Source organism: Botryllus schlosseri, chromosome 4 (genome assembly GCF_051294905.1).
Source record: "Botryllus schlosseri isolate E-star chromosome 4, Bs_hap1, whole genome shotgun sequence".
Lineage (NCBI taxonomy): Eukaryota > Metazoa > Chordata > Ascidiacea > Stolidobranchia > Styelidae > Botryllus > Botryllus schlosseri.
In genome coordinates, this window is record NC_137239.1 from 14728151 (window position 1) to 14741033 (window position 12883).

Genomic DNA, 12883 nt, shown 5'->3' on the forward strand with positions numbered 1-12883 from the left:
GGATCCAAATACTAAGATGATGCAAGTTTCATCATAGGCGTAACCGGGGGACAAAAGACCTACGTATCTACGTACTATTAGATGTTATGAATATATGTTCTGTGAGCGAACAACATAACTAACATAACTAAACTTTCACTAAATCTACAATTTTCCAAATACCTCTGTGGCCCACATCGAGATGCCCCTGTAGCCCAATGATTGAGAACCCCCGCTCCATACAGTGCAATTTTAATTGTAGTGAGGATTTCCATATGCGAACAATATTTGTCCTATTTGTCCTATGGTATTACTCATGTATGCGAGCAGTCGAATAATGTTACGATGACGTAGATGAGTCAATGCTCGTAGCTTTCGACTAAAAAATGTTTTCACAACACGGTGGTCTAGCTCCATGCTCCTTTCGACGCAAACAAGCTGGTGTTTCCAGATTCCTGCAAATAAAAACAACTATCTTCAAAGTCAACATACCTCGCTAGGTTTTCTCACCTCCATAGAAATTTGAGTAAAAACCGCCACAAAGCTTTGTCGTTATTGTTATCTCTTGATTCGTCGTTACTTCTGGGTCAGGAAAATAATCTTTGGAAGCTGCAAGTTGTATGCAGTGTGGATCAGTAACGAAATACTGCCGTTCGTATGGTGTTAATATATTCTAAGGTATTCAGAAGGCTATAGACCAGTGGTGAAATTTGCTTTACGTTACACCAGTGATTCTCAATTACACAAACGGGTCGCAACCGCGCCAGAACAGATGTAATATTCGCAGAGGTTCTTGCGAAATGATTTAGTCGCGCCTCACGCTGTCTACGGTGGGTATTATGTACATTGTCAGGGTCAGTGTGATGAATACTATAGCCAATATGGGACACGCGATGAAAATTTGCTGCGACAATATGTATATCAAAAAATATGCCTCAACTAGCTGTTAGGGTGCAGCAATGAAATTTAATTGGATCTCACTTTACGATGGATGGATCTCACGCATATTTCGTGGGCTTTGATTCATCCATAAAATCCATACAATAGTTTTTGAATTCGCTATTCTAAGCAAGACTGACCATACCATATCACTATTGGAAACTATTTGTCTGGCAGAATTACAGTTCATTGCGATTTGATAAGGATGGTGCCACGGCTAATGTGCGAGGTATCGTCATATCAACTAAATATAGTAGCCTACATGATTTGATAAATGCTAAAATGCGATATAAGTTCTGGGAATATTTACTAATACCTGATAAACGAATATATAGACACCTGGGTTGGAGTGTAACGGGCGTGAATCTCAAAACACAACCACAGCGAAACCAATTTCGAAATTCACATTTTGTCATCTCAATCGGAATAATAACTTCAACTTCATGACCTATGTCCGCGTTTTCTGTATGATTTCCAATTACATGATCAATGTAATAATTCATATATGACTTACACTCTTTCGTACTTTGTTTGGCTTCAGACCTCCGCCTGCGAAATAATAACCTTTAAACGTAAACAATTTAAGGAAGGGACATATACACCGATGTCAATGAAATTTATCATGTAAACTCGTTTTTATGATAATTTGGAAATTCAATATTTATATACTATTTATTAAGGAGTATTGGGCCATTGGCTACTGTATAACTTAATTTCGAGGAAATATCTGTATAGTAACAATTAAGTATAAAAATTTCGATCTGAACAGTATCAATGTTGCAATAGTCTGACGCCTTTAGAATACATTGCCCGGTCGAGCCTAGGCCGAGCGTAAGCTTTTTATTCCCTTGCAAGTGGTCCTCGACAATATTGTTTGCATAGCCACGGAAGAAATTGATTTTATGGAATTGTTATAGCATTTGATTGTTCTAGTTGATACATTTATTTATGGTGAAAAAGTCATCATATACTGATATCTTACTCGAAAACCTTCATAATGTACATTGATGTGCAACTTACGAAAATTTAGTGTTGGAATTCGGATTGTGACGTTGCGTGACGCCATAGATTCGTGTTCACGTTCGCCTTCACACGAACTAAAACCTTTCAGTGGTTCGCACCATCCCTATTATTTATGTGATTTGCAATATAACATTCAGTAATTCATTCTGAGAAATTGTTTGTCGTAAACGTTGCATGTAAGAACGACTCCTTAATTTCATCCACGGTGATTTCAGTGTGAATCTGAGGCAGCTCGGACGTAATGCTGTTGTGAGATGAGCGAATGTTGGAACTGTGATAACAGGTGAGTTTTCCGAATCTATTGACTGTACAGCGATGTGACTGGTTTAATGGCCTTTCTTTCGACCCCCAGCTTCCCAAATGTCGCATTCAGCATACCCGAAGTGCTAGGGTTCCGCGAACTACTTGAACCTTCCAGAGGATGTCTCGTGTACAAAATAATTGAGCACAACTGGGGTACATAGAATTCGGCTTTGAAGTTGAAGAATTTAATTTACTTGAGATCGATTTCTGCTATTGAATTCTCAATTATAGTCAATGCTTGAAGAGTTAGTTGCAGATCATCCCCATTATCCGTTTGTTCGATTGAGCAGAACGGCTGGACGTTCACTTTACTGTCGTCAGTCTCATCTTCGCATCCATAACCTAGTAACAAATATGAGAATTGAACATTTCGGATCTAACCAGTGGAGGATCAGTGTTGGTTCGATGCAGAGAAGTAAAACGTAGTCTTGAACGGAAGAACCAGAAATTGGATTCACAACATTGATTTGTATAAGCATCTGGCTTAATACAATATCAGCTTTAGTCAGTTCAGAGGTGTTTCACATTTCTAAACAATCTCGTTACGTTACATCACGATGAAATATATGCACCTGCTTACAACCTGGAACATATAGTGATAGTGTTTATAAAAGCGAAAATTGTGTTACGCGAAAATTGTTTTTAATAGTTGGATTAACAGTCACCATGCAGTAATTTAAAGTAGGCTATTTATGATGTTTACATACTCCGCAGTTAAAATGCGTTTGACAAGTATACCACAATACACATAAGTAGCAAGCTCACCAAAATTACAAAGACCAACATTGTCATTTGTACTCCAGTATGGATGAGCTGCGATTTCCCATATCGATGGTCGACAGCGCCTGTCGTGGCTGAGAGTGGATTTTATCAAATGAGTCATCGATTTAACGTTCGGAACCAATAAATGAGAAATATCGAATATTCCGTTCTTCGTGTTATATTCCCATAGGTCTGATGCAAGGCCAAACGGCGATTCGCCGTTACTCAAAATGTAATACAGAATAACTCCCAAGGAAAAACAGTCCGACTTTAACGACACGTACCAGTCACCGAAGCCTTCAGGAGGTTGATATCCAAGCGTTCCGAATCGATATTGGGAATAAACCATCGAAGACATTGATTTAACTTGGTGACTCAATCCGAAATCAGCAATCTTAATAGTTTCCAAGTCGAGGCTAAGAAGAATGTTGGCAGGCTTTAAGTCTTTGTGTATTATCAGCTTTTCATGGACAAACGTCATTCCTTCCATTAATTGCTTGCAATATCTCATCCACATATTCACGTCATACGCTAATGAGCTTTTTTTGTGAAATATCAGGAATTGATCCAAATTCATGTCATGACATTTCTCCAAAGCGAGGTAAGTGCACTCGAACAACCCATCGTTGATAGTGTCTGACTGGATTAACATAATGACGTGTACATGGGGCCCGATTATTCGAAGACTGTTTACTTCCGCAAAACTTTGTTCCTGATCACGGGGAATTTTTACAGCGCATTCGCGAATGTCAGTTACTTGACTGATTAAGTGCCCCACGAAGACATTCCCATGGTTAGAAAGCTTCTTTCGAGGAAAAATCTTGACTAAATCCGAGATCGTCCTTGTTTCTGTATGTAATTGAGAGTTTTAAGAGACCTTATTAAATATAGTAGAAGAGCATCTTTGAGTAACATCATATATTGATCCAAAATATGTTTATAGAATATTACCAATAGCATCTTCACTTTCATGTTCGGAATCGCATTGATCAGTATCGTCGCTTTCGTCTAAAATATTGTAGAACCGTTGGAAACCTCTTTTATTTAGCACAAACATCAATTCCTGCTTGTATAACATTTAAGTATGACTAGAGGTGGTCAGAAGCGAACTACTTTTACTTTGTTAGTAATCAAGTTAGTAATCAAGTTAGTATTTACCTACTTTTATAATTTTGACTCGAGTCAAGTCGTCAAGTCATCAATAAATCACGATTCGAATCACTACGACCCTGTCCTCATTTCTTTGAAGGTATAAATGTTTTGCCACTGTATTTGTGATTATTTTCGCACATGAAAATCACATCTAGAATTGACAGTTGCCTGTTATGAGTGGATTTGTTAATTGATTTTATAGTAAATAGTGGAAGCTTCGCACATTATTTACAATTTACGAGTCTGGCAACATGCCGTTTGGAATGGTCGGACTGACATAGAGGGCCCGCCCCCAGAAGATGCGTCTATATAGATATATGGGCACCATGGAAGTTTCACCTAGCCCTCCATCCCCAATCCTAGGAACACCACTGTATAGTGTATATACTATCATAAATGTTAGGGTTATCATACGTCCTCTTTTAAGAGGATTTGTCCTCTTTTTGACTTTTTTGAAAGTGTCCACGGAGGACGCCCAAATGTCCATTTTTTGGGATCCTGTCTTTTTTTTAAATAATTTTGGTTACATATAGGGCAAAAGTCGACTGAAATACAGTAAATCAGCATTTAATTAACGCCCCGGCGGCTATTTCAGGAGCTGAGCCCGAAAGCTGACCATATTTTTTTCAACAGACCACGAAGTGGTAAAACACTCATAATACAACAACTTACCTGACGAGACAACAGGCATTTCCATGGTTACGGTGAGAGTGATAGGTTATCTCAGTTTAGCAACATTCACTACTCTGCTGCAAGCCAGTTCAAATACCATAAAGATCTGCGTGTTGATACCTAATTAAAATGAACCACATATGTCATATAATCCCGACAGGCTGGGACCATAGCGCATCCTCAAATTCCATATCAACAGCATAACGCAAAATCTGTTGACACTTTGAGCCTTACATAGGTGAATCTATCGGTAAAAGAGGGTATTCGATATCTAGATTATAATTAAAACGAAGAGAAGTGCTCGACTGTCTCTGTCTGTCTGCTTTTCAGAGACAATTTAAGACATTCCAGATGAACAATATCTGATCAAATTCGCCCGTACATTGATTATATAGCTCTCTGTATTCTTGTGACGGACCAATACCATTGATAGCATGCTACACTCAGACTTCCACACCATCATACACATTTCAATGGGTATTTTAATATGCGTGCGTTTATATATAGGCTGTATAGCGAATATGGCCGCATATAGTTGCTAATCCGATACGGAATACAGTCATGTGGGTAACACATGATATGACCTATATACATCTGACCGAAGGGACATAATACAATATTGCAAAGCTTCACGTCTTGTGAGTGGTATTGAATCGAATCGCTAGTAAACAACGAAGCCGCAATGCGTTCGCCGACTTTATTATCATGAGCTCAAGAAAATGCCACTCGTTAGCCTACTTATCACAGTTACAGATATGCTAATGATGGCATCCAATAGGGTCGCACAACCGCATAAACCAGTCTCATTACTCTTTCGAATGCAAACCGTCACATTGCAGTTGCCTGACCCTATGGCATCTCCTGTGATATCTCATAATTGTTGGTATTGCCGGGCTGTCGGTTTTTTATGCTATATCAACTCCCAAATAAATTGACTTGGTAGTAGTGATACTGCAGTAATTCAGAAAAGATGAAAATTGTTCAATTGATAAAGGGTGCGAGCATGCGAACAAGCCTATCATCAATACGACATAATGGACTATCCTAATGGATCCAATGTTTTTTTTGCAAGTCCCGCGTACATCCTGATGGTAATAATGAAGAATGCGCGCCAGAAAGGGTTAAAAGCGAAGACTCGTCACCTCCATAGGATGGATTGGAACGGTAGTTTTCGTGAAAATTGTTTAGATGCAGGTCCAATACGATGGCTATCTGCTGGCAGCTTCCAAAATATCATTAAAACATTCCTCGATAACTTACGACCAATTCATATTTAGACCGCAGTGCCCCTTTGACAACTGTCCCTGAGATAGGCAGCACCAATACTTTTCGTAGTACGAGATTAGCAGGTCATTGTATTTGTTTACATAGTGCACCTTTCTGTATTATACTAGCGGTTATGCTTTCATCCATATGCAATATTATATATTCCCATGTCGCATCGTATACCTGTCGAGCTTGATAGTAGAACTGTGAGTTTAGAATACCGCTTTGCATTTCATTCGCTAAATCACACGGAATGAACATTCAACACTTTATATAAACCGCGGAGGAGCAATCCTTTGTTTACTCTGTGACTGTGATAGCTTTTGACGTTCCATTCATACTATAAATTTTATGGCACGTACGACGTACGTGTACGTAGGCCAATATGTTTAAGACTGACGGACACCATACCAGCAAACAGAATATTCGCACAGAATATTACAGTATCGCCGCTCGTGATCGCTATCTTTTTCATTTGAAGTCCTTGAATCAGCTATTATACATTTGCAATAGCCGATCCCCGTTCGCCAGAAGAACATCTCTATACTCTGGTAATAACTCATGTGTTTTGCCTAGTTACTCGGTTATTTTTATAACAGAATTTGTCTCTATATGTCAAGCGTTCTTTGTGGAGCCATAAAACACAGACAACTGTATCCTAAAACCAGGCCCGCCATATGTCCTCTTTTAGGGGTATTTGTCCTCCTTTATCGAGAAGAGTGATCTTCCGATGACGCTCAGAAATACCCAAATGTCCTCTTTATTAGCATTTCGAGTTCGTTCCATATACTTTCAACAAAACTTTTAGAGGAGACTTTGTTTTTATTTCCGCGATATTTCTACATGTATGAAACATGCTGCATAACTGGTTTAAAAATGATTTCCAACAAATTGCTCTAACTTCTTGGTTGTTAATTGCAAACACAGTTGGACGTTCTCTGTAACATCTGGGCCTTTTTACGTGGGAGGATGTGTTGCAATTTTCCTTGACGCTGTCACAATGGTGCAAAGGCAAAGACAGCCTATTAATTGGATCCGTATCAAGCATCTTGAAGGTTGTATAAAATTATATTGCGTGTACACAATTTCACCTTCTCGTTAAAAATGATCATACAGCATTGGCAAGAGCTAAGGGCGCTGCAGACTATTCATGTGCTGAATCTGAAAAATAAAGTTAGTTTGCTGTTTTTGTGTCTGGCTTTGTAACTTTTCCTTTAACTATACCCAGGAAATGCAAATGGAAATAACCACCAAACTTTTTTCATTTGACCGCACCCTCTAATCTGGCCTGAAAAGCTTGGCTACGCTGTTGATGCCAGTTACCAACGGGTTATATAGCGTAGCGCCATCCAAACAGGCGTCCCGGGTTTGATTCCCGCCGTCGGAGGTTATTCTGGGCTCAATGACCGCGAGTCGTTGTTCTTACGGCTACAAGAAAAGCCCAGAAAAAATACCCGATAAAGAAAGGAAAGAGCAAGAAATAGCTTCTAAAAAGGACCGACGAAGAATGAATAACATCAATGAAGACTGTGACATCGGGCACTAGGTCGTGGTGGATGTCAGTTCCCAGAGATCCCCACTGGTTGGTCGTTCGGCATCCCCCTATTTGTACATTACATCGCATTGTGTGTCTTGTATAACCCATTGTGTGTGTGTCTTGGGCAGATGAAAATATAATATGTCCATTGATTAAAACAAAATACCCAGACAATATAAACGTATGGTGGTATGAACTAAAGATGCTTGATTTCCGGGAATTGCCCAAACAACCAAACAATCAATGATGAGACAAATAATTTCAAGAAAATCAAGCAACACATATCACTTATTAATATCCTCGTCCCCGTAATCAAATCTCCATTGAGATTAATCAACAGTGATATTTTACTTCTGTAAAATTTAATCGTTTATGGGCTGATATTGAACCCTATCTTTATTCGCACATGTTATGTACTTGTACACTGTGTATTGTACAGTCGTAACGTAACAAGCCATAGTTGTGATATGCGTCACAAAACTTGTTTTTAAATATAATCATAATACATACATACATAGCTATCATACATACATACACTGGGGGTAAGTAAAAAGAATTAATAACAAATATTATTATTACCGACAACGTCACATAATTCACGAAAAACCGCTTGAATGATGCTGCATATGTGTGATATCCCGCAACCATTTATATACATCACGGTATCGCGCTGGGCTATGCGTTTCAATGTAGCACATTCTAGAGTATGCTTCAAGATTCAAGCGAGTTACTTCTGTAAGGTTATTGAAATCTCTTCTTTATCCGTCCTCTTGTGAAATAGATTTCCTTAAGCAGCTTTCCGATGAAACGCTGTATGATACCGAGTGTTTACCGATAATACCGATAAAAATCAAAATAGTGCAAAACCTTTATGTCACCTGCAATTCTTTGACATCCGGTCGTTTGTTGAGATTAGGCTCAAAGCATTTGATCACAGTCCTTTTATAGATATTGTCGCGGTGCATTCCTAACTGCTTGGACCGACAATCTGAACATCGAAATTAATAGATACATTCAAGTTCACTCCATCAGGTGTGGATTGTGAATGGATTAATGTGGAGATGCAGCAACACAAAGCTGAGAGGTCGTGAGACACTCGCCAATCATGCAACCCTACTACTTTTACATATTTATTTATTTACATATTTAGAGAGAGAGCGAGAGAGAAATATTTATTGATTCGTCCAACCGTAAAGAAAATAACACTGACGCATGAACTAATAACAAGTAACTTAACGATGTTGGACAGGGTGTGATCGATATGACTATGGGTAGGGTCAACTGATCACACCCTGCATTCAACAATTACAGATATTATTTATCAATTTCGTTGCAGTTGGTTGGGATGGGATTATGAAATTCACCATAACAGTAATAACAATAACATGTAAAAATTTGATGGGACAATTGGAGTCAGTAATAGATAAAGGTGTCTGAATAATTTATTTTTAAATGATTTATCCAAGAGTATGATGAAATTGGCGCTGTATGATAAATGTAGAAACTGCTAATGTCACGTTAGTTATCCATGCCCCTAGCTGCAACGATTCCGTGTAAGGTTGACTATAGAATGTGCTAGGAGTAGCTAGAATTAAAATTGGAACGTGGTTGTCAACAATCACTTGTGAAGCGTTTACTTCGAATGTCTCCCAGTCCTTATACCCCACCCTTCCAATGATATCTTAAAGTCGAATCTAAATTTCTGGCACTTCATTTAACGCGCGCAAGTCAGATGTTACAGAAGGAGCCCCGAGTATACGAAGACGCGCCGAAAATCGTGCGAGCTTTCACATAGCATCTTGTCCTTAGAAATTCGAGTCGCAAGCAGAGTATATATTCATAGCATATATTATGCACTATGAATTTTCTTTTAGAGTAAACCTAGGCCTCTTCGGGCTGGTATGATGATGTACTATCCAATGACGAGTTGGCATGTAGTGTCGTGATGGAGGATGTTACATATATAATATATGCCACTTATTTCGAATGTAAATTGTGCCGCACATTCACTATTTCGATTTTAACTTAATTGAATATGTGACTTAGGAAGCACAGACGCTGGTGTATAAGATCGTCAAGGCGCAGGGTCTCTGCGCCGTAAGACAATATTTCGATAACGAGGATAAGTATGAACAAAGCCTTCATAATCGAATCGAGATAATTATATTAATTATAGTGTGCGGCGTTCCGTTCCCATAAACCCGCCAAGAAGACAGTAACAGTTATCCGCGAGTCTGCAATGGGGATCACTAATATATGGTAGTAAAAATATTCCTATTTTTATTTATAGAGCTCTAGGGGATTTAGTGGCTATGGACAACGCAATCGCTGCGACGAAGGAAATGACATCAGATCAGGACAATCTGTTAGTCGTAACAGCTGATCACAGTCACACCTTCAACATGGGAGAGTATGCCATTCGAGGAAATCCAATACCAGGTAATTAGTGGCAATATCATGCTAGTGATATCTAGATGCCCACATGGTGTGTAAGAATAGTTTTAGCATCCCTCGGAAGGGATTTTGTGCAGGTAATTTGGTAGCCTACCATTGTGTATGGAATAAATTGCACTTACATATAACCGGCGACCACCTCTCAGAATCTCTGGTTCGTTTTCTTTCCATGAGCTTGATAAAAGGCTAGTGCTACATGGATAATTGTTTGGCATGGATAAAAGTACAGAGGCTGTCAGCCAAATCCTAATCGAACAACGCTGGCGGCGATAAAAATGGAATACATTGTTTTACAGGACTTGCTCCTTCTGATGACGAACCGGATATAGCTTTGGACTTGAGACAATTCACGGCGGTCGGGTACGGAAACGGTCCAGGCTACCAAGGAAGTAACGTGGACTTTCAAAATCTATCCAGGGAAAATGTCACATCAGAATCTGCAGGTATCCTCTCCACTTTCGCCTTCATGGATTTTCGTATTTTGACTCAAAGTCACTTTTGAGTATAACATCATCCTGTTCAATTTTCAGCGGATCTCAATTTCATGCAGCAAAGCGCCGTCCCACTAGGTTCCGAGTCCCACGGTGGAGAAGACGTCGCCATCTTAGCCAGCGGGCCTGTAGCTCATCCCATTCATGGTGTACACGAGCAAAATTACATCGCGCATGTGATGAGGTTGGCAAATATATCACAAGCTGTGTGTATATGTAGCGATTTGATTCCGATATATTCATCAGGTAAGTAGTTAATATGATCGGTCGTAACTTGGTGTTTTTAACATGGGGCTCTTATGGGCGGGGTGGCACGGTGCCGAGAAACCGGGGGTGGCACGGTGACCCTTATCTCTTATGGCGGGGGTGGCACGGTGCCATTGTGTCTTATGGCGGGGGTCGCATGGTTACCTTTTTGGTTATAGGCTGCGGCGGCACGGTGCCGTGAAAACTCGTGGTGGCATGGTTACCTTTTCAGGTATAGGCGCGGTGACATGGTGACCTTTCAGGAGAGATGATTTGACTAACGTTGTGGGTATAGACCGCGGCGGTGTGGTGTTGAATATGTATCAGATAAATAGTCATGTGAATGAACCTTTGTTAATGTGTATATCGTAAATTATTATATATGATGTAGTTTAGTCGTGACAAATGACCGATCGTGTTCTAAGTCTTTCCTCGCTATTGATTCCTACGTAACCTGAATAGCACGCCGACTTTCAGATCGGATTATTCGCACCTTCCGTACCGCTGTTTCGCACCTACAGAATAGTCTGCTGTTCACAGTCGCAACAAGAATCACAAGTATACACATTATACATGTTATGTTCTTGATCTTGTTTGAACAATAACTCAATACGACGAGGTTGCAATACGAAATCAGTATATTATCAGCAGAATAACTTTACGGCAGCGACACGATCCAGAGTGCAGTTAAATGAAAAGAGCACGAGACAACAGAACACAGGATATAAATACAAGCACGACACACGAGGGAATAATGATTGGCGGTAATTACTAATCCTATAGAAAGAAAGAGTTGTACGACACTAAAACGTAAATGCACGAACATAACAATACATTCATTTATTACTCTGAAATCAAACTCTTCACAAAAGCACGCACAATCGTATCATTCCCTTTTTATCATCCCCAAAATTATTCAAGTATTCCTCGGCTGAAAACCCTTGAGCTCTTTTTATCAAGAATGCTATAGCATGATCTCCACACACATCCGAAGTTTTACTCTGTAACTGTTTCGCAGTCACAGAAAATTCATCCGGCTCCAGGAATTCGATTATCTGAGGTTTTAGTGGTCCGAAACCTAGCGAATCATGAAAATGAGTATCGTCATCTCTGTATATAGACACCCAGTGGGACCCAGGCAAACTCGACTCGTCGTAATTAATGATGATAGCGAATTTTCCGCTAATTGGTTTCTTCGGCAACTGGTCTACTGGATAAGTCCCTAGATATAGACTTTGTGTGTCAGGGTGGTTATAGAGAATACCATTGCTTATTTCTGATCCAACCCTAATCCTTTGCGAAGTTGGTGTTTATTCAAAAAGGTGTGAAATAATTGTAAATCCTACGTCGCTGACACGATAATGCATCAGACATAGCGATCTAGTTATAGCACGGTGTTGGAATCTATTCGGGTTCTATAGATAAATTGAGGTAATCCGAAACCAAATATTTTGACTTTGGCGTAGTGTGAATTGAAATACGATTGACAATCATGACTACCAACTTTCCCACAGTCCCATTTCGATATTATACGCACATTGATTTGAAACAAGTAATGAGACATTTCCACTCTATTCGCAATCCTGCTTTCCGTTTTTCAAAGAGACTTTTAACATCTTACCATACTCAAAAGAATTATTCACAACATTAACCGGTGGTAAAAATCTAGTTTTCACTTACTTGATTATATCACCACAACTCACAAACTTGAAATAATTCATCCTGGCTGTATTCGTATGACCGATAATTTTTATTCAACTGTAAAAGTCGTTACTAATCTATAACACAAAGTAATCACTACTCGGGAAATCTAGTTTTCACTTACTTGATTATATCACTACAACTCATAAATTTGAATTAATTCATCCTGGTTGTGCTCGTATGATCGGTCTTTTTTTATTCGATTATAAAGGTCGTTAGTATTGTGAAGACAAAGTATTTACTAATCGGTGCATATACGATTTGACTTGAACCTATTATATTTTGAGTATACGAGATTTGAATGTCTGAACATTAACTGAGAAATAATTTATCACAATTAAATCCGTAAAAGATATTT

The 12883-nt window shown here is 39.2% G+C and overlaps 2 protein-coding genes across 2 annotated transcripts in view; one reads left to right on the plus strand and one right to left on the minus strand.

Annotated features, from left to right (window-relative positions):
- Positions 1-12883, plus strand: part of LOC145438200 (alkaline phosphatase, tissue-nonspecific isozyme-like) — a 43767-nt gene that overhangs the window by 14855 nt on the left and 16029 nt on the right. The window contains exons 2-4 of the mRNA XM_080315584.1: positions 9924-10072; positions 10384-10530; positions 10618-10762. Coding sequence (XP_080171710.1) covers positions 9946-10072; positions 10384-10530; positions 10618-10762 — 419 coding nt within the window. The 5' untranslated portion in view covers positions 9924-9945. The remainder of the gene's footprint in view (positions 1-9923; positions 10073-10383; positions 10531-10617; positions 10763-12883) is intronic.
- On the minus strand, positions 232-5551 carry LOC145437951 (uncharacterized). Its single transcript, XM_080315322.1, has 8 exons — positions 4831-5551; positions 3958-4014; positions 3291-3855; positions 3010-3230; positions 2439-2586; positions 1433-1467; positions 490-588; positions 232-434 (listed from the first exon to the last, which is right to left on the minus strand). Exons 1-8 carry the CDS (start codon positions 4853-4855, stop codon positions 232-234), a joined length of 1353 nt encoding a protein of 450 aa, XP_080171448.1. The 5' UTR covers positions 4856-5551.